The 22,724-nt window shown below is 37.5% G+C and overlaps 1 protein-coding gene across 2 annotated transcripts in view; it reads left to right on the forward strand.

The window, feature by feature from the left end:
* Positions 1-395: 395 nt before the first annotated feature.
* Positions 396-22,724, forward strand: part of fstl5 (follistatin-like 5) — a 103,663-nt gene continuing 81,334 nt past the window's right edge. Inside the window, exons 1-3 of one of the 2 annotated variants that reach the window (XM_056770381.1) lie at positions 396-630; positions 12,323-12,461; positions 16,198-16,231. In XM_056770381.1, the coding sequence (XP_056626359.1) occupies positions 608-630; positions 12,323-12,461; positions 16,198-16,231 (196 nt within the window). In that variant the 5' untranslated portion in view covers positions 396-607. The remainder of the gene's footprint in view (positions 631-12,322; positions 12,462-16,197; positions 16,232-22,724) is intronic. The other variant, XM_056770382.1, reaches the window with a different exon arrangement.

Here is a 22,724-nt window from a genome sequence, read left to right on the forward strand (position 1 = left end):
ATTTTGAAATGCAACTAATCTTTAGTTAAATTTCGACTCAAACTGTTATGTAAAATAAATCAATTATTTGTTAATAAATGAAATATCTATGCTTGAAAGCAATGCAAAACAGTTATGCTAGTATTTGATTCATTTATTATTTTACTTTTTTATGTATTTATTAGGATGCCAAACACAAACACTGCATGGCAGTAAAGGGAGAAAACAGGACAGTGGGCGCACAAACTCTGGTCATCTTTGTCAAGGACGATTCGTTAAAGCGGATGAGCCGGGCTGTTTCCACCCAGCGGGGCTTTTGATTGGCTGACAGTATTATTGTATGCAAATCTGGCCGGGGTGACAGCCAGTAAGTGAAGGGCTCGCGCTAGTGTAGCACTCAAGATCCGAGGCGCGAGGTGAAGCAGCGGAGCTGTCCACTCCACCGGAGGTGCTGAAAGCAGGATTTCCACGTGAATTATTTCGAAAGGAATACACGAGCCGGGTTTATAACTTCGTCAAAGGATTGCCACTCTGAGGACGTTGTGTAACCAAAGCGTCATTGGATTTATTTACACTCTCTGAAAGTAATACCGTCATTTGACGACCTTTCGCGGGAATACCTTTCTGGATGACTTATAGTTGGATACACAGGTAATCTTCTCTTTTTATCTCTTGTCCGTGATGCAGAACGGATCCGTTTTTCATGTGCCTTTTTAAGAACGCTGTTTTCATAGGCTTTTGTACTGCACTACTTCAAAGGGATAAGACGGATATGCACCGTGCCAAGCACTTTAGCTGTAGTGTGAATAATTCAGGAAATTGTGCGGTGACATTCGGTAAACCGGGCGCGCAATGGCAAGCGACAGAAGCCCTTGTCTGTGCTCGATCGAGTGGGATGAAGTTAGATGAGCTTCTACGTCTTTTACGCTTTGAAGGGGGCAAGTTCACGTTAGCCGAAACGCTGCTACCATAGTCCTTGTATGATATACTGTAAAGTCAACGAATGCGCATGAAGGGGACCTTGGGCACAGCTCGTGGCCGTTTAATTTAGCTGCAGGGTGCTTCGTTTTTTCTGAGCACTTTAATCCACGATTGACACCGTGCGCGCACTGTCGGTATACTGGTTGTTCTCGTGCATATTCAATCCGGTGCGTGTGGAAAACGGGATCGCGGGTAATTTTCGTGGTTCATGATCAGGATGGTCACAGATTGTTGTTTCGTGGTGCAGTTATTAAGGACCCGCTTCGCGTTCAAGAACTACCAGAGCTCAATAGAATGAAAGAGAACACATGGTTACAAAGTTGAACTACTTTAACTTGACGATTGTATTTTAAAAGCTATTAACATGATAATAAACGCGATGTCTAGCAATTCAATGAGCGCGTACTGAACGCTTCTCATTGTGTGCACGGCGCACATGAACTGGCGAGTAATGTTCTCGGTATTGGTCATGTCCTAATCGATACTTCATGTTATTTATGACCTTCAAAAAATAAATAAAGCCTTTCTGACTCTTTATCCCTTTGAAAGGTCTTAGCTATTATTTTTATCATTATTATTAGACAATAACACAAACGCGTCAGGAAACATGAATACAGTTTAGAGCTGTGTTTTTTAATAAAATCTAAGTTTTCACAGTTTTAGGCCGTTATATTTTCTAAACCGTTTTGATATTTTCATCTTTGCATTGACACAGACCTTTCTTGCGTGTGCTTTGTTCGAACGAAGTGCTTTATTTGTGCACTGCGTTGCTGAGGTTTATGTACAATGAAGATATAAGTCCAGAACATGACTCAAAACAAAGTGAAAGTTCAAAAAACAAAATAAACTGATGAAAGTAAAAGGTCATAAACGGAACATGTGAGGACATGCACTGTACCCCTGCCCATGACGGATGAGGTTCATAGTTTATGCATGAGAACTCAGTAAGGGTTAGCTGCTGTGTGTGCTCTCATGCCACTCTGACTGAGCTCTGACTCTGATGCACACCCAGTTTTACATCAAATGTATGTCATGTCGCTTTCCTTAGTGCCCAGTTGTTAAATATGCATTGAAGGCAAATACTCTACAAGGAATTCGAGAGTGAAAGAAACAACAACCAATTACCTCTCCGGAACACAAAGATGGCCAAAAACACAAGCCCTCGTACAAAACAACATAGCCTTTAATGTTAAACGCACAAAAAAGCAGAGGAGAGGCTGTAAAAGATGCCTTCGGGGCTTTCAGACAAATGGAGAGAAGGCAAGCAGTATCTCCATTTACATGGGCAGAACTGGAAATTGTAAGAGCCTCTTTGGCGATGGGAAAATCTCAGACTGCACTGTGCAGGACGACACTTTGTCTCTCCATCTCTCCAAAGCAAATTATTGTAAATGTTTTAGCAGCAAGTTGAGGTGTAGTGATGGGGTAATAGGCATCGATGTGAGCAGAAGTGAAAATAGATGTAGGAACCATTACACAGAGAGTGGTTTACCAAACATCAAGAGGAGCTCTGATCTTTTAATAAATCATTATGTGACTTCATCATCATCATCGTCTTCCAGCTAATTTTCTTTGCGACTTGCCGACTTGTCATTGTGCGTGCATAACAGTTCTGCTGTTGTTTACTGTGTTGAGAGGCGCTCTTACGACACACACCCAAAAAAGAAGAGAGGCAAGACAAACAGTCTAATTGCTTTCAATAATTAATCTCTTCAAATGACTGCCTCGCCTCTGCAGCCTCCATGTGAGTAACGTCGCCCCGAGATGCGCATTCAAATGAGAACCCAGCATCAGACCGTGTTTGTTATCGAACAATGTCGTCAGGATGGACGTGCTAAGCGCCCACTGCCTCATAACTTGATTTCTTGTCTCGAAGGGGACCCTGTCCAAAGATATGTTCATCACTGACCTGAGTGAGTCCTACTGTTGCACTAATGAATCCTGACACCGCCCACAGATTGGACAGGTCAGTGCAATCCTCCGTGACCAGCGAATAACACAGTTCAGTGGTCAGCACACATAAAGCTATCTCTGAGACTCGCCACACAAAGGGGTTCACTGACCTGCTGTCTGTATCCATCTGCTGGGGTGATCGTATGGGTGTTGGCAGCTTCGCGGTGTTGGTTATTGTTACACTGTAGTTTGGATTTGAATTATGGATCTCAGTTTAGTACATAGGGTTGTGGTTGTCTTAGTGTACAATGAAGTAAGAATGGTAAGAAATGCAAATACTGCATCTTTCCTTACATTTGAAAAATTTGATGTAGACCCCCAAAAGTATGAATCTTAAATTTTAGTTGTTGGTTAGCTCAAAAACACTGTGCATGGTCTTGTGGCCATTTTCCAAAACTGTCTATTTTACCTTGCCCCGTTTCACAATGGGAAACTGACCACAATGATTTACAATTTGAGGTTTCGGGCAAGGTTTTGCGGAAAATGTCAGTTTGGCATTATTTGACTTTAACACATGTAAAGATATGTACATACAGCAGCCTGGAATTTGTTTTACTCAAACATGGTGTTATAAACAACTTCGGAAACATAACAATACTGGTCCAGTTTTTAACACTGCACAAACGTATAAACTAGGGCTGGCAAACGATTAATCACGATTAAATGCATCAAGAATAAAAGTTTGTGTTGACATAATACTCTATACTGTATGTGTGTTTTCAGTGCATATTAATTTTGTATTCATAAAAACATATACAGTACATACATGTACATGCATACAAATTTAGGAAATATTTACATGTATTTATTTATATTCATCAATAATTGAAATCATGTATATGCATGTTTATTCATTTTTATATTTTATATATATATCATTGTATAATATATATTTATATTTTATACATATTATATAAATGCAAACGATAATCCTATGAATATGGTCAGTTACAAAATTAACAAACAAAAATGCTTTAAAAATATATTAAGAAATAATCTCATAGAATATCTCTCTCAAAATTTTCAGACCTTGACTCAACCTCAATTTTGTATTGACCTGTTACATCTAAACTTTTTATTTGGCTCAGTTGAGGTTCTGAAACTGCATCCCTTGTGGCAATAGAACTTTAACTGAGCCAGTTTCTACTGTGAAATTTATTTTGTTTAATAATGTATAAACATTGCACAGTCTTACGATATTCTCTAAAGTTATAATCGATGACACATGCCTCTGTAACCAAAGTCAGTTTGAGTTCAGCCTAATATTTCAAAAATCATGAGCTAAACAGTCTACACTTTCAGAAGAAAACACCTTAAACCAATGTATTAACTTATTAATAATGTTATATACATATACACCCCTTTACCAGATGAAATGTCATTAAAGTGTACAGTGCTACTCTAATCCGGTCTGAATTTCCTGTTCACTTGTCTAGTGTGCTGGTAAATAGGCGACCACTAGCCTTTGCTATTTGAGACCATTCTGAGTATGATAAAGTGGGCCTACAGGCTCCTTATACGCTCGCTTAGGGTGATATCACATTAACATCTACTTAGCATGGCTTATATGGGTGACTTAATTTGTGCTTGAAAAAAAGATTTGTGTTTGACAGGCAGTATTCGCAACACGTTGGATCTAGCTTTGGCCTTGGGGGAAATTAATTCGATTTTATAACAAGCATTTTGAAGTTTAATAGATTAAAGAACAAAGCCGAGCTAGGAAATGCGATTTCAACCCAGACAGGGAAATTGTGAGGGCAATTTCAGTTTTGTTCACTGGTGTTCTCAGCACAGCCAATCCTGATTGGTGGGCCGGCCGTCTGATGTAGTGGGTGTTCGAGTCCTTGTTTCTCATTGTCCAATTGCTGGAGAGAGTTAGCGTGCAGACAAAATATTGATTGGGTGATGAGGGTCTTTGACTGCATCTGTGTTTTGCACTTGTCTGGTATAAGCAGAGCCTCAGCATCACAACCCAAACTTCCTTCCTGAGTGTCGCATTTTAATGGACACAGGTGCATGTTTCACATGGTAGCATCTGTCCTGAGCCGCTGGTAGAGCTCTGCAGCCTGCGGTGTCTGTACGGCCGTTCTCCAGTCTCACCTCTGCGTGCCCATGCTCTTGCGTGTGTGTGCTGCTTTTAATTAGTCCAGATTACCCAGGGAAAAATGCTAAACGGCCCAAGCAAAAAACCATCCGGAGCTCCTTGTTAGGTGATAAACTAAACAAGAAGCCGAGGAATGCACTTTGCGAATCATAATTTTAATGGCACCACTGCCGTCTTAGACTGCGAAAATATAAAACGGCTTCAAATTGCGCTGTTAATTGCCTCATAAGGCAAGTATGGAATACCAATGGTTTTTTTTATAAAAAAAGGTTTCTCTGGAAGGCTTTCTCGTATGTGGGGAAAGTCAATTTTGTGAAAGTCAATCTGGTGGAGTTCCAAAAAACAAACTGATCAAATGTACACCTTGAATGCACTCTAGTGTAAATTGTCTGGCGCATGCATAAATGCACGTGAATGTAGGTTAAGAGTGATTTTGGAGAAGCTCTCTGTTAGAGAACACACCCCTCGAGGGGTGAGCGAGATCCAGATAGCTCCCTCGGGCGTAACTATTTTATGACTATTTGGACCTGTTTTTATGCCTCTCATTTTATTAGATTTTAAAGAGCTCAAGCGCACGTCCTCGCAAAAGAGAGCACAACCATTTAGGGAAATCCGTATGCTTTCGCCCAAGGGACTAACTCACATTCTGATCAGTTTATTACCCGGCAGGCTCAGCAAACCCATTTTAGCGGGCGCGGGAGAGCGGGAAGTGAGTCATTCGGGGTAGTAAAACACCTGTGGGATTTGCCAAAGAGTTATTTCGATGTGCTCATAGGAATGTTAGCACGTTAATCTGGTTTGAGTCCAACTGAATGTTCACTCCAAAAGAGACATGTTTCTTTTATTGAGAAAAATAGGGATGAGATGTGATCCATGTGATGTCTCTCTTCAACAATATAGCAAAAATGCAATGACACAGTTGAGTCATTCTGTTGAGGTTGGTGGCTGAATCGCCTCACTTCCGAATTTGATTTGAAGTCTGTTTATCCTCCTGGATATGTACTTCTGAGCGGGAGTTTAAGAACGATTACCTCTAAATTTGTGGTGTAGCTCTGAGCTTGAATTCTATGCTAAACAGAAAAGATTTAAGCATTCGTTGCCACCGCTTAGTGTTAGACCCCTCTGATCTGAGCGAGGAAGGGAACAGGAAAAGTGTTTCAAACCAGTTTAGGCTTCAAAATGTGAGACAGGTTTTCGTTTCTCTCTTTTTGTAGTTGTGAAGTGGTTCTGAGTTGTCAAAATAGTTTTGCTTCAAAAACTACAGATTATGTGGTGGCCCTACAGAGTACTAACATTGATCATAGTATCAAAAGTCAACAGAAATGTAAATTAGATTATATTAATAAGATACTACTTCACTGCACAAAACACATTGTGCCTACGTCGTGTTTGTGTTGGATAGTTGGTGACCTCATCAGATTCTATGGTTAGATGCATTGTTTTATTTGCATTTAGTTTTGTTTATTCCTGCAGTCTGTGATCAAAACAGATCTGAGATACATTTTTAGGTCATGACCAACCAGCAGAGCAGAAAGTAATACATGCAGTAGTCAGTTTTAGTACATAAGTTTTTTCTTTATGGTATATTTAGTGGATAGATTTTAAAGACTACGAGTCAATTTTTTTATATGTACTGTGGTAGAAATGTGTTGGGAGCGACTGGATAAAAAAAGAAAAAAGCATGGTTATTAAATGGATGAGCAATAATAGATAATGCACATAGGTAGACATGCAGAGAGTAGCATTTACCCAAGGGCTGATCTCTCTTCTTATCTGTGATTGGATGCCACCGTGTTTTTATCTGACTGGCAATGGAAACAGAGCTTTGGGTGTAATGAGTCTGAGATATTTGTGGTCTTCCCTGGGCTGGATAAAGCTTACTCTTCTCACGCTAATCTGGTTAAAGAACCAGAGCACGTGGTCGACCAGCCTGGCTGGATCAGGTCATGTGATGGGAATCTGATCGCACCCTGACCTCTTGCCGTGAGGGTCGGATGTTCTCAACGACTGGAATTTTAATGGCAAATAAAAGGCGTAAACTATTTTATTTTAATTCACAGTTTAGTTGTTTAGAGGTTTATTGATTATTATTGTAGCACTTAGAGATGTTGTATAAGGTTGTGTTGAAGCTAGAGAAATGGAATATCACACATATAACAAGAACCTCAAATAATAGTTGTTTTCTATTTTATCTGGGCTTTTCTATATTGGCTAATTGTTTATGTACTATTTGTTATATCTTGTTTTATTTTTTATCCTACTTTAGTTTATTTTGTATAAATTATATTTCATTTCATTTTGTTTTATTTTATTTATGTCTTATTTAATATCATTTTATTTTTGTCCTGATTTTAATGTCTTATTGTGGTTTATTTTTGTCTTATTTAATTGTTTTATCCTTTTTATTTTGTCTTATTTTACTTTTATGTTATTTTTGATTACAAAATCTGGTCATCCTTTTTTGCCATCATAATATGAACATAATAGGCGAAAACATAATATAAATGGAGTATCCTGGTTTTTTTTGCATAAGATCACAGACCTTCGGTTTACTTATACTAGTGATAAAAAGCTATTTTACTCTTTTATCTCACAAAAACAGTCAAGGAGACAGAGAGCCATGTGATGCCACAGGTTAATGCACTTCAGCTTTTATGTGTGTGGCGCTTCAAAGTAGTTCACAGTCGGCAGAAATGCATCACTTTAATCACTCCACTGTTTTCCAGCTCTGCTTTACAACTTCTATAAAGAGCAAAGCAGTTTCATAGGAGTGAGTTTGTGAGCATTACAGACGTCCATAAAGACATCGCCATTAGAGACTCAAAAAGCTCACAGCGCGAGATGCTTACAGTACCATACCTGAAGGCCTAATGTTTAACAGCTCTGTTGTTTTCAGCTCATGGTTCACAGCATCCATTGCATTGTAAGCTAGAAGGCACTATCAAGACTTACAAGCCACATGGACTTAATAATTCGATTTCCATGCATTGTGTCACAATGGATGCAACACACTTCACAGGACAATCTAAATGTTAATTAAATTAACAGTTGTGTGAAATGTAAGCTAAAACAGTATAAGTAAGCACTGGTGGGAGAGTATTGCAGCGCAGTTTCATTCTGTGACATTTAAACCCCTGACTGGAGCTTAATGATATTGAAACAAAGCTTGGAAAAGATATTTTGCATGACCTTTAGGACACTCATGTGGTTTAACAATATTGAAGGCATATTCTGTAACATTTTGCACGAGCCCTTTCACACGGTGAAATATAATTAAAGGTTCCACTGACAGCTAGACAATGACAGAAAAAGACACATTGACACAAATGGCCGGCTTCTGTCGCTGATTGACAGACTGGAAAATATAGGCGCGATTTTCACAGCGACTGTTAAAGACTGGAAATGGTCTGCTAACAAATCTCTGTCACTTCTGTAGACGTGATGTAAACAGTTGCCTTTATGGACAAGACTAAAGAGGGAGAAAGAGCAAGACGGCAGAATAGTCTGGATAGGGTTGTTTTGACTTTATAAATATCAATTTTCATTTTAGTGTGACAGTTTGTTAAGAAAAAAAATGGCAGATTAACGTTGTGTGAAATTTTTATTTTTGGTAACTTTCGTAACTATTGATATTGTGTCCAATGTTGGTTTGCTGTTTGGTTGATTCATTTATTTATGGTGTGTTTGTTCACTCATAGTCACCTATATTTTTATTGACCCTCATGTCAAATATCAAACCTATATCTGTGGATCACAGAATAATCCATTTTAAATGTCTCTGTGTGTCCTTACAATGGAAGTCAATGTGGGCAAATGTTTTTTGATGACCAACATTCTTCAAAATATCTTTTGTGTTTACCAGAAAGTCATACAGGTTTGCAATGACATGAAGGTATATTTGGGGTAAATTATTCCTTTCAATGCAAGTATCAGGTCATAAGCGTGCTGACCTTTAGTACAGTAAGTGCATATTAAAGGGGTAATTCACCCAAAAATGAATATTCAGATTGTTCCAGTCCTGTACAAATGTTCTGCTACACACAAAGGAAGATATTTAGAAGAATGTCAGTAACCATACAGATCTCATCCCCCATTGACTCCCATATGATTTATTTTCCCTACTATGGCAGTAAATGGGGGATGAGATCTGTTTTGTTAGTGACATTCTTCCAAATATCCTCCTTTGTGTTTAGCAGAATAAAGTGATGTATGAAGGTTTGGAACAATCTGAGGGTGAGGTAATGATGATTGAAATTTGGGGTAAACTATCCCTTTAAAGCTGCAATCTGTAACATATTTGGTTGAGAAAATCAGTTTACTCCCGTTCTTTAGATTATAAAAAGGTTGGAAAGAAACGGTTCTTTAAAGATCTTTTGACTGGGTGGTTCTTTCGGGGATTTGATTTTAATATAGCATCAATGTAACGAGTCTTTCAAAGCACCTTTGTTGAATGTAGACTAGACTAAACTGTCAAACTAGCTAAAAAATGACGGTTCTCAGCAATCAGAAATTGAAAATATGCTGTTATTTGATTGAAAATCTCATATTGCCAAGCTCTGTGACCAGAATCATAAACATCTCCAGCCCAAGTCAAACTCTTTGAGAACTAAACTAAGCTGGTAAAATAACTGAAGAAAGAAAGCAGATAACTTGAATACAAAAAATAGAGGTTATTATCTTTTGTCAGACGCTGTCTCGCTCTGTGTGCCCTTGTGTTGCATGAAGAGCGTTATTTTGGGTGTAAAAATTCACCCTCTCAATTTAGCTTGCTGTTGAAGACCATTTCTGCCGAACACATTAAACCACACAAACACAAAATAATCTAACGCATGGAAGTTTTCCCAAAATCAGAAAAAGCCATATATATGAGAATCACAAATGAAACTACATTATTGTTGTTGATGTCAGCCGTGAAATCCAGTAAGCAGATCTTTGGGACTGCAGCACGGGTTTAAGCGATCAATGTGGAAGGCCTGTACTTTATTTCCTATCTCAACCAAACAGGCCCTGTGTGCTTTGGCTGCGCTTTACTTTCACGCTACACCGTTTTAATTTCAAACAATCATAACCCTTCATTTTCTATTCACAACAAGTCAAAGCTGTTAAGTGGAATGAAATATATCCTGAGCAGAGTGCTACTTGCACAATGAAAGCACGAAGATAGTTGCTCTCTTAATCATTTACTTACCCTCATGTCATTCCAAACCTCTATGACTTTTTTCTACTGCAGAACTCAAAAGAAGATGTTTTAAAGAATGTCGACTTAAAAGAATGTTGAAAGAACATCGGCCCCCATTGACTTGCATTGTATGGACACAAGGTCACTACAACATTCATTCATTGAAAAGACTGTCGTCGGTCCATGGGTGTCTGAGACTGAGTCTGTCATTTCTCCTTTATATTGTCGCATTTCTTTGGCCGATGTTCCGCTGTGGTCAGTGTAAGTTGGATTTTCAGCATTAAGTGCACTCTATGGTGGGGGTGGGATCAATTGTAACTAAACAGACTTCAGACGTCTCCGCTGTCATCCAGAGTGTGGGCATGTCATTTTTTTATGTGCAGATAAATGTTCAGGAGGGACTTTACATGGTTGTTTACTGATCAGAGCAGCTATGACCGTACTGTTTAGATGCAACAGGAGACGGTGGTATTGAGCCGCCTGCTGAGAGCCTGGCACACAGTGATCTATTATGAACATTGTGAATGATACACATCGCTCATTTGAAAGTCAATGCCGACACTTGACATAGATGTGGCCCGGACGATTTATGGCCACCTGATAAAGTTATGATGACTATCCCTATAGGTGAGCGCACAGCGTTCCATCTTCTCGTTTCCCCCCTCTCTCTCTCTCTCTCTCTCGCATTTGCACACAGAAGGTCTGATATATGACAGCCAGGCACGGCACGATTAAAGTGAGAGAACAGATGGATACAGGTTTGCATCCAGAGGACTAGATTGTTTTGCAAGCGAGTCATGCGCCTGACTTCAGACCATTCACATGAAATAAAGACTGTGCTTGTGAAGCTCACTGAAATGATTTACTTCTCTGTTGATTCATTACAAATCTGTTATTCTCAAAATTTGTTTCAATGACAAATTTGTGAACAACCTTAAATCTCTTTAAACCTTTAAAATTCAACCCTTGAATAATAATAACAACATTTGAGGTTACCTGAAACAACATTTGTTAACCCAACACAAGTGCGTTCAGATGGAAACTTTTGCTGAAGTCTCCTGAGAAATAGTCTCGGATATCTAACAAATGTCTGACTTAAGTTTTAACAGAGATCCCAACGATAGCAAAAACTGAGCTCAGATTTGTCACATCAGCATTTAAAAATCAATAATATTGAAAATGTCCAAATGAACTGGGTGTCGCAATGTCCCGGTATTGACAATGAACTTTTTCCAAACCTGTGTACAATTTTTTTTGGGTGGAAGACAGAAAGATATTTGGATGAATGTTAGCAACTGAGATTTCTGGGGCACCATTAACTACCATAGTAGAAAGAATTATTGTATTTTTTTTCTTCTGTTCATCATACAATACAATATTTGAAAGATTTTAGGAAAAGAAGTTCTGGGGCACCCAGAACTTGATGCCCTAGAAATCTCAGTGGTTCACATTCTTCTAAATATCTTTCTTTGTGTTCGACAGAACAAAGAAATTTACACAGGTTTGGAACAACTTCAGGTTGAGTCATTCATGAGAGAATTTTGAAGCGTCAAAAAAGTGAAATATGAATATCACTGTTTCACATATACTGTACATTTCATTAAATAACTCAGAAATTATTTTGGCCAGGATAACGTATAGTAAAAATGTGTGACAGCCCTAATATGAACTCAAACATTTCTCATCAAATTTACCCAAACAGAAAATCATTTTACACATCCATACTCTTAGATTTTTTAACAATTTCAGGAGAAACATCTGTGAGTAAATATATTTTTGTCTTTGAATTAAAAAGTTAAGTGTACCCCTAATTCTGTACCAAGACTACCGTTTCTCTTCATAATGTTACTTGGATGTCTAACTTAAATGTAATATTTTATGCATTCATAGTCATGAGTGTAATATATCAATCCATCTTCCTATCTTTACTTCCTCATGGTGCTCAATATTCCCTAATTGATCCAAAGTAGATTTAATCGTGCTACTGAGTGTGGGACTTTTATTTAAAGCATTAGTTTAACCCACAGCAGAATGTTCTAATTAGTCGAGCTGTGATGTATTGTTTGTTTGAAGAGGCTTACTCTTCATTTTGTTCATTTGTTTATGTTGTTTTAATTTCATTACAGGAGGGCACTCATGAGAGGCTTCAGACGGTGCTGGGCAGCGCTCCTGCTCTGGGGGGCAGTTTTGATTTCCGAGGCGCGTCCCTCCAAGGATGGATTTACCCCAATGGCCTATCGACCTCTCGTCAGATTCCGTCACAAGGTATCGATCTTTCCTATTTCGTTGGCCGTCCCGTAACAAGATGAGACTTGTGTCTGGTTGGCTACGATGCTTATTATCCCAAAAAATCTATCATCTTCTTATAACTGATATGCATAATATTTGTATGTGAACCGTATGAGATGTTTCGCTGTGGACAATTAGAACCACAGGCCATCATTTTAACAGTGCAGGCATCAAGATAAAACAGCCCAGCGTGATTGTGTGATTGTGTAATTGAATGTTTATTGACCGACTGTTGCAGTGGGTGAGCTGTGTAGACACATGCAGTCAGAGACAAGCGGTTGAGGTGTTTTTCCACCACAGAAACATAATGCAGCACAAACAGGCTTCAGCGCTTTTCTCTCTGTGAGCGAAGGTCTGGCAGCACTCAGAGGATCTACATTATGTAACAGAACAATTAAACTCTGGCTGAGGAAGGGCAGCGTCTCCTGGAGGATGGCTAGCTGTCTCTCGTTGATACATGTTCCCTTTATTTGAATACAGAAAAAACAGCAAAGCGGAGAACAGAGAATTCATCACGGGCTCTTTAAGAAAGTTAATCTAATGTGTTTGTTTTAAAAATGTGGGATTGTTATGTGTATTTTATTTGTAAGTGTTATTTAAAAAGTCTTTTTGGAATGCTTGAAGTTAAGAAAAAGCTGCCAATGAGAGCCCAGCAATGATGGGATCTCCTTCATTACGTTTTTTAAAGCATCACAGGGTAAGATATCATAGAAAGAATTTGAAAGAATTTATACAAATTCTAGGAAAGTGTGAACTACTTTAAATACAATCTCAACAATGTATGCGATATTTTAATACTTTTAACTTTAGTGACAAAATAATTACCTCAAAATGTTTGTGTTAGAGATACGGCTAATAAAGAAAGGGTGCCCCTTTACATTTGACCTGTAGCATACAGTAAGAAATAAGAATACAGACATTCCGTAAATTCATATACAATATTTAAAATGCTGAAAAATTTATCATGCATCTACAGGATGAGCGCAGCCTTGACATGATCTGTCAATCTTTGTATAGACCCTTTCGGAAGACCGGTCCAGTGTATAAAATTTAACGACATCTAGTGGTGAGGTTGCGAATTGCAACCAACGGCTCACTCTTTTTGCTTCTTTGCCAAAATAAATATTTATGAAACCCATTCTGTTAAGCAGTTTGTCCATTTAGGGCTACTTTAGAAACAACATGGTGAATTCCATGTAAGGGGACACGCTGTGTACGCAGATAGAAATCGCTCATCCTAAGGTGATAAAAACATATCGCATAATTATGTAAGGCCTTTGACATAGTTTTGTATATTATATTGCATTTCTGGCAGTAGATCCTGAAAAAATTACACACTGGACCATAAGTCCACATATATACACATACACATATAAATATGTATAGAAAGGTTGTGAAAAACAATGGAAAAAGGTCATTGTTGTAGTGAACCTGTGTTTCAGTCAGTGGCGAAGGATACGGAGTTAAGGCTGCTTTGTTGGCACGCGAACAGGAGATAAGCGGTGACCTCATTAGCTTTCCCTCAACTCGGCTTGCCTCAATCATCATGAGTAATTCAGCTTATAGTATGAGGCTTTGTCCTGCTCTGCAAAAGCCGATCTCCTGTCAACGATTCAAAGCAAAATACTTTATTCACCATAGTTTCTACCATCCTGTACAGCCTCTCGGATTGAGGCACAAATCTGGCTCTGTCCCTGAAACTAGATGTTTGAGTGGCAGATGGAGCACATGTAAGCTAAGGCTAACGGACAGGGCGGTGCAGGTATTATAGCCATGATTTCATTTCTGCCGTTCAGTTGCGTAATTGACATACAATTGATTCCAGGAATCGAATCATTTCAAATTGCTTCAGAAGTCTTGATGGAGCTGTTGCTTCGAGCTAAATGCTCTGTCAGCCATTGCTGGAATTTTATGTTTTGTTGACATGAAATGAATAACGGCTCAAAGCAATTATATTATTCATTGAGCCTTTGAATCAAGATGGAAATAACGGTCGAATAGGGTTTAAGTCGGAACACCAAGGTCAGAACACAGAAGAAGATATTTTAAAGAATGTTGTTTACTGGTCCCCATTCACTTGCACAGGTTTTCTGTACATACAATAGAAGTCAATGGGGGCCAGTGCTGTTCGGTTACCAACTTTCTTCAAAATATCTTCTTTTGTGTTCTGCGAACGTCATAAAGGTTTGAAAAGACAAGAGGGTGAGTAAATGATGACAGTATTTTCATTTTTGGGGTAAACTTTCCCTTTAAATTATAAAAAGAAGTGGTTATTATAAGGACCTTTTTAAGTGTGTTTAAAATGAGGAGGACGATAGTGTGGTGTTAGTCTCAGCCTCAAGCATTACGCGGCACAAAAAGAAACAGGATTGGTTGCTTTACCTGTCAGTCTTATGAACTCTTGGGCGGGCCTTGGCCTAAGAAAGTGCCGATTAATTCAGTGTGAAGGTCTGGCTAAACAAGACTAGTGTGGTGTTTGCTCTCAGGTCAGAAATGTGCTCTGTTGAATCAAGTGGATTTGCATAAGGGGAGGAGCTTGTTGTTGTTTTGGACAGATTGGACAAATGTCTCTAAAGACCCTTAAAAACTGAGAGAAAACTTTAAATGTTCTGCCTCCACGAAATGGAAATCCTCACCAATTATCCAATGTAAGCGAATAATCCCTCTACATATCCAAATCATCTTGCTGGTCTTTGTCTGTACTAAAACCAATTACTGATTATTTACTGACAGGCTGACTTTGAGCTTCCTCATACATACAAGAGAGAGAAACTAAAAGCAGTTTTAATATTTGGTATAATTTGGCGTAGCACCATATTTGTCCCCTTTAATGGAATATTCGTTTTTACTTCGGTCTCAGCTCAGTTTTTTGGTCTTTTCAAATGACAACATGGAATCTAAATTATTAATAGCAGACTATATAAACAGTACAATATATATATTAAATATGGGCTATACTAATTCATATAATACTCCATTACATTATTAATCACAATTCTTTTAAAACAGTTAAACTCAGGTCAGTTACACTACAGGTCATTCTTTATCAATATTTTATGTTGTAGCATCTTTTAAGACTTTGGAAAATGCACTCTTGACATTTAACACTGTCAGAAAAACACATAGTTTTATCATGAAAGAAATTTCTACTAATGATTGACTGATGGTGAGAGAGAAAGGAACAGTTCACCTAAAAATAAAAATGTTGTCATCGTTTACTCAACCTCGACTACTATGGAAATCAATGTTAGCCAAGAACTGTTGAGCTACAAGCATTCTTCCAAATATCTTTCACTGTGTTTAGATACATTTATACAGATTTTAAACAACTCGAAGGTGATTAAACAAAGAAAGAATTTTCATTTTTGGGTGAACTGTTACCTTAAGTATTTTTGTCAACAAAAGAACATACACCCTCAGATCAAAAGATTTTCAACATCTTGAGGAACGTTTCAGTCAAGTGACCCTAAACTTAAACCAGCAGTGTAGATCTGGTAGAGCAGAACATTTTTACACAACCTAAAATACTCTACATATATGCTTACAGCATCTTTCACGTCTTGTAACTCTGAAGGAAACAGAAAGGTTTATTTTGGGTGTGTAAAACACATCTCAAATCCAGTGTGTGGATGTCTGCGGTCTGTTGACATGCTGTCTGTGAAGAGTTTCTACTGTTTTGTAAGTATTGTTTCTCTCTCTGTTCTTGTTCCAGCAGGACGGGATCTCAGAGAATTTACGGATTAAGGGTACGTACAATCCTCCACTTCACTCTCTGCCCACATACACTCACTAAAAGCAAATATGTACATAAGTGGAACAAAAAGTACTAGGGTATTACAGGTGTACCATGGTCTTTGAAAGTGGAAGTGCCATAGTAATGTACAATTTCTACATCTGATCTGACAAACAATTAATATTATTTTTTATTGGTTTTTGGACGTAACATTTTTTTCTTAAGTTGTTGCTAAACCTCTCAAAGTCAGTATGTGGCAGAAGAGAAATGTGCTGATCTTTTAGGTTTCTTCAGATATACTTTAAATGGATTAAATACATGCAAATTGTGCCAAGTATATTAGTTGATTACTCAAGAAGACAGAATAAAGCCACATCAATTATTATGCTAGCAAAGTTTCATTCATTTTAGATGTAAATCTTGGGTTGGCTGTCACCCAGCAGTCATCGGTTATAAAGACGGCACTAAGAAGAGCCAGTAAGATGATGCCAAGTACCTACAGAGAGAGCTGAGATGTGAAAAATCCTCTACCTCCTCATTCTCTGTGTGAGGTGAAGTCCCGTCATAAATATTATCTCGGGTCAGCTCAAAGGTGTGTGTGCGAGTGGCTCCTTTGGCTACAGGAACTATAATCAGACTTTAATAGAGAGCCTGACTTTATTACTGTGGAAGGTCAAAGCTGGAGTTGTACAGTTGACGTTGTGATGAAATATAGGATCTGGTTTAATAAAATGTGTCTTGTGTTCTTTTACTCTTCTGTCTATAATACTTACAGTAGTTCAAACATTCAGTGACAGATGTAGAATGACCCACCAAATTCAACTAGTGCAGTGATACAGAATATTGTCGCTGTCCAAATGTGCTGTTTTTCAGGAAATGGAAAAAACACGGTACATTTTAAATAATTTCACACAGTACGCAAGCTCTTTTTAATACTTCTTAAGTTTGATATTTGCAAAACCTAGTAACAAACATAGAAGGTATCTTATAATAAGGATTTATGGCAAAAAAGAAAAATGACAAAATATGGAGATACAAGGTTTCAGAAGGACAGCATGGATATTGTTCTATTATGTAAAGTGCATGCTCATTTTGAGTTTTATTTTAGAAATGGCCAGTTGTGTATATTTGGACACGTCCTCTCTCCCATAAATCTACGGCCACTGTATCTTCTGAGCATATTTTGATCTCTTAAAATAAAACAGATTTCTCATAAAATAATCCTGACAAACACAAGCATTAATCTTTTCTTTTTAATATATTTTTTAATATTTTTCATTCCAAATGTAAGAAATCACAGTTCTGTATAAAAATCTTGTGTAGCTTTTCACTTTCTACATGGAATGGTGTGTAAAAATAGTTTTTGAAGGCCTTTTCAAATATTAATGGATCATTTTAATTATTCATTCCTAATTACGCCGTGTTAAAGGGGATTAAGTTCTGATTTAAGTATATTACCTTAATGGAGGCGCTGGGTTTTACCTCATTCGACTTCCTGAAAAGCATTCAATGAAGCCCGTTCCTTTCTTATGATGTCGCTCATTTATTTCATAATGATTACACCTTTGAAGTCCTGTACCTCACGTCTCAGCATTGAATGTATTCACAGCCGTTCAGACAAACCATAATTCACACTTACTGCTTAATTTTCCACATGGCACAAGTTGCCCGCTTTGTGCATTGAAAGTCTAGACAGCAGAACATGGAGTTAAGCAGGAGTGAAAATGTAGCCAGCTGAAATTGGCTGTCAGATTTTGAAACAGAGAAAGACAGCATGTACACGCATAGCACAATTTCCCGTAATTGGAATCTTAAATGAAGTGCACAGGAGCTGAACATAAATACTTTTCTACTGAGGGTAAAATCACTTCTTTGGTTTGCAGAATAGGCTTTTGTGTAACAATATAAAAAATTGTACTGCAGGTAATGTATTGGGCAAACTCTGTTACTTATACTGTACGCATTTTTATACCACTGTACAGTAGACTCTACTATAAAACTCATTCAAAAGCATTTAAAGATTTTTTTTATTCAGTAAGACCAGGGTGTTCCCATATGGCTGGGGTCCCCTGGCGCTGTCTTTCTTTCTTTCTATTGTCCACCTTTGCCATTACAATACAATTTAATAATGTGCTCAAAGGGACACCTCTTTGGCCTAAATTGATAATAGGTTTTTGAAATGCCGAAGGCTTATAGCTCCAAATTGTATGTTAATCCTGAAATCTCTTTAGCTTCTTTGGGATCCCATTTCAGTATTTGAAAGGGAACACTGCATCATGTCTGGTGAAACACAGAGTGTTGCTAAGTGCACTGCCAGGCTGCTGTCATTTACGTGATGGAATTACTTTTGGGTAACTGCCCACCATTCACATACTTACTGAACATCCCACATGTGCATCTATGTTATTCAGAAGCTGTGCAGTGCATTAACCGGATACCTGCGGTTTACAAAATCTACAGAACAGTCTCAGGTTGCATTTAGTGCAATTATGAAGAATTACCCTGTTGGTGGCATTTGAATGGAACACAGCGTGATGCTGACAACATTGTTCTGGACCAGTGTTTAAATCTTGTGAAGTTGTATATATTAAGGTTAACAGGAGATGACACAGGACATAACAGAGTCATTAATGACATATTTACCAAATCACGGTCTTATTATTTTAGTCTGAATTCTTATTTTAAACATGTTATAAATGATACAACTTTTGCAAAGATTTTTATTTTATTGATTCAGCAGTGCTGGTAAGATCGTTTCATTACTTAAAAATGCTTATTCTTTTTGCTTTTCATACTCTTAAAGGTTTCAAGTGTTTGACCCAATTCTGATGATGTTGTTTGTATTGTATATTTTTCCATATTACACCATTTGCATATATGTATAGGTATATACACTGTATACATAGTATAGAGAAAGACTTGTGATGCTGCCTGACACAGGTTAACCGAGCAAATTCAGAGTAAGCACCATTTGCTTGCACCTGTTTTAGTTTCTGCTAATACAACAGTTAACAGCAACTAGAGGGCTCGCGCTGTAATACTTAAACCACAGAGATGCTGATTTGGTGGTTGCATGGAAACGTTAAAAAAATGCAGCGCGATGCTCTTTTCAATAAGTCATCAAAAAAGGCATTGCAGTGCATGTTTTCAAACAGGTAAAGCGCATCATGTGTGACACTTGGACTGAAAACACTTACTGTAGCTTACAGTAGCCTATGTATTATGTGGCTCTGTAAAGGTCCAGAACATTGTGTGAATTTTATAATTCAAGCAATTCCGCAACAGCTGTCTGTGTTCTAAATTGTTGAAAGTGACCACTTCACACGCTCTTCGACCATAAAGACCTTTAATTCAATTCCAGAGCAGGCTCTCGAGCCAATGGGAAACGTTAATATTTGAAGATCATGAATATGCATGAGCCGAAAAGCCGATAAAGCAGGAGGGTGTCTAATTTCAACAAAGGGATTTGCACTCGCAAGGTAATGAATCTATAAAACACTCGTGAGGCTGGTGAACACCTCTGTTGTTGCTCTTAACAGATGTTGTCTCAACCACATCGAGAGAACAGCCTCTTTTCACATGCCCAGAGTGTTTTAAAGCCTCGTTGTAGCGAAGAGCTTATAGCCCATCTACATTTCATTACCATAATGCTAATAAGTTATTTAATGCTTATTTAGCAGTCAGCTAAAAACACTGGTACTGCCTCATAAACTACTAATAAGACTGTTTCAGGGAGTGTGGCTTTTGGCTGGCCGGCTATCTTGCATTCAATAACCACTTTGGAGTGTACGAATCTTTTTCCCTCTTGGTTTTTCTATTGCTGCAGTCACTGCAGGACATCTGGCCAGCACGATTTCTTGCTAGCTCAGTAAACTAAAGTGCAGTGTTGTAAGAATAGGTAAATTAATGAATGGCAGTGCAGAAAAATAAACAGGAAGGACATATTTGTCTTTTTTGCTTATTTAGACCTAATGTGGAGAATGTTGTGTTGTGGCAGCTGAAAGTGCAGAAATCTGTTGATGTTGTTATGTGTACCCCCTTATTCTTTTGTCACGAGAATGAAACATACGTACTCTAGGACATACATTGAATAGTCCATCTTTTCTCTTCTCGTCCATCATCTTGAACACAAGAATATGGACAAACCCAGCACTTTGGTTTAAATGAACATATACGGAGTTGTTTCAACACAAGATGCTGTTTTTAACCAGTAACACTTTACAATATGGTTGTTTTTGTTGACATTAGTGAATGCATTAGCTAACTAACAATGAGCAATATAATTTTTCAGCATCACTGTTAGTTTACTCTGCATAAATGATGTCGACAGCTTCAACATTTGATTTTAAAAATGTATTCGTCAATGCTGAAATGAACATGAACTAAGATTAATGAATGTTGCAGAAGTTTGTGCAATGTTAGTTCATGTTAGCTAATGCTAAATTCATTTATTGTCATCAAATGAATAGTTTGGCTCTAAAATGTTAAAGAAGTCAAAATTATGTTATCATGTTTTTATTGTGTTAGTTATCTGTATTTTTTTAGTTATTATGGATTGATTCAAAACAAAACTTGTGCAGTTTGATTGATATTAATTGGAATGCAATTTTTTAAAATTCTGAAAACGGAGTTATCCCATTTCGGAACCAAACTCTTCAAAAATAACCTTGTAAATTGCTAGCTTTTAACCCATGGTTGGGTTAGATGTGGGCAATTCCGTGAAAATGTCAACTTTACCATTAAAAAAATATTACCAGTAGTTTTTACCATGGTAACAGCACAGATTTGAACATTTGGTGGTTCAAATAAAGGTCTCTATTCAAATTTGTAAAGCGTATTTTTTATTTTTATTGCATTATTTTTATATAGTCTGGTAAGAGCCATTTTCAGGATTGTCACATCCATAATACATATTCCTCATAAATGGACACAATTAATATAAAGTAACCATTTTATGTTCTGTAATGAGGCATCCCTTCTCCATTCATTGGGTATTATTGCTTCAGGATTGTGCATTTTATTTTACAGAAAGTTTATCGTTTCCAAAAAAACGCGTCCTATTTTGTTTATTTCCCTTTTTTTATATTATTTTTTTCATAGAATGTCATTTTTTGATGTTTAGACTCTATCAACAAGGGTTCAGTAAAATATAAACAAATGGTTCAATATAATCGTATCAAATTCATTGTCTGAATATTTTTATTTCACGTCCATAACGCAAAATGTCACGTCCATAACGTTGGAATTGCCCATAGGAGTATTTTCTTTGCTAATTTGAACAAATATCTCGGTCCTTATTTTATCCAGTTTTTCATAGCAGTTTGGAAAAGATTAAGAATATGGGGAAGAAGATGAATCACAATCATACTGCCGTCCCTGTGGATGAGTCTTTGATTTTTGGAGAGTGTCGATTCGGTTATGGAGCGGAGACATTGAGATCTCTCAAGCCTGAACATTCTCTTTTCTCTTTAAAAAGTGACCATGTTGAAGATGTCTTGGGACAGATTCATTATGAAAAGCACACATCAAAGTATTGTTCTGTGATTGTCAATCAATCCAGAAGATGCTCCAGAACCTTTGCGAAAAAGATGGACAAACTGCCAAAAACATCCACTAAAAAGTCAAACTATTCAATCGGTGAATGCCACAGTAATAGCTTTAATGTTCTGTGAGTTAGCGGGGGGCAATGGGGGGTTCTGCAGGGTGTACAATTAGTGTGAAGCGGTGGTGTCTTATAAATAGCATAACTCAGTGGGAATAAATGATGACTGTCTTTTAATGGGATTTAACTCTCTTCATGCAAAAAAGCTCAATAATCCCACCTCCTGATTCTCCTCCTGAGTGATCTTGTTACCAATGTCTCTGCCATAGCATTGCTTTATAATGAACACTATATTCCCTGCTTAACAGGGAGCAGAATATCACTGCACCTGGCTTATCATTAAATGTAGAACGCTTCTAAAGATCAGACACTGTGTCCTTCACTCTTTGCTTTCAAATAGTGACAGAAATCTTTTTATATACAAGAAGCTCTTTGTGACTCTTTGAAGATAAACAATGTTGCCATCTAATGGTTGTGTGTTCCCTGATGTATTTAGATACTATGAAGGTAGATATGATGTTGTGGAAAGCTCTTTATTTCTATGTAGAGTAACGATAACAAAAGTAGTCAAACATAGAATACATTGTATTGTTCTTAATATAATGTACAGTCTCAGGAAAAAGTACACAACACTAAGTTGCTAAACTGCATTTGCAACAAATCAAAAATGTAAATTCAGTTGTGGAAATTTTGTCTTTCAGAATTAAAGAAACAGTGTATGAAATATAGTAACATGAAAAGGGAGCCGCAGTGTATGGAGATAGAAATCACTCATTTTAAGGCAGTAAAAACACAACGCTTCATTATGTAAGATATTAATACACCTCTGAAGACATAGTTATGTACAGTATATGTGACCCTGGACAACAAAACCAGGGGAAGTAGCAGGGGAACATTTTTAGAA

This window comes from Triplophysa dalaica, chromosome 16 (assembly GCF_015846415.1).
Source record: "Triplophysa dalaica isolate WHDGS20190420 chromosome 16, ASM1584641v1, whole genome shotgun sequence".
NCBI lineage: Eukaryota > Metazoa > Chordata > Actinopteri > Cypriniformes > Nemacheilidae > Triplophysa > Triplophysa dalaica.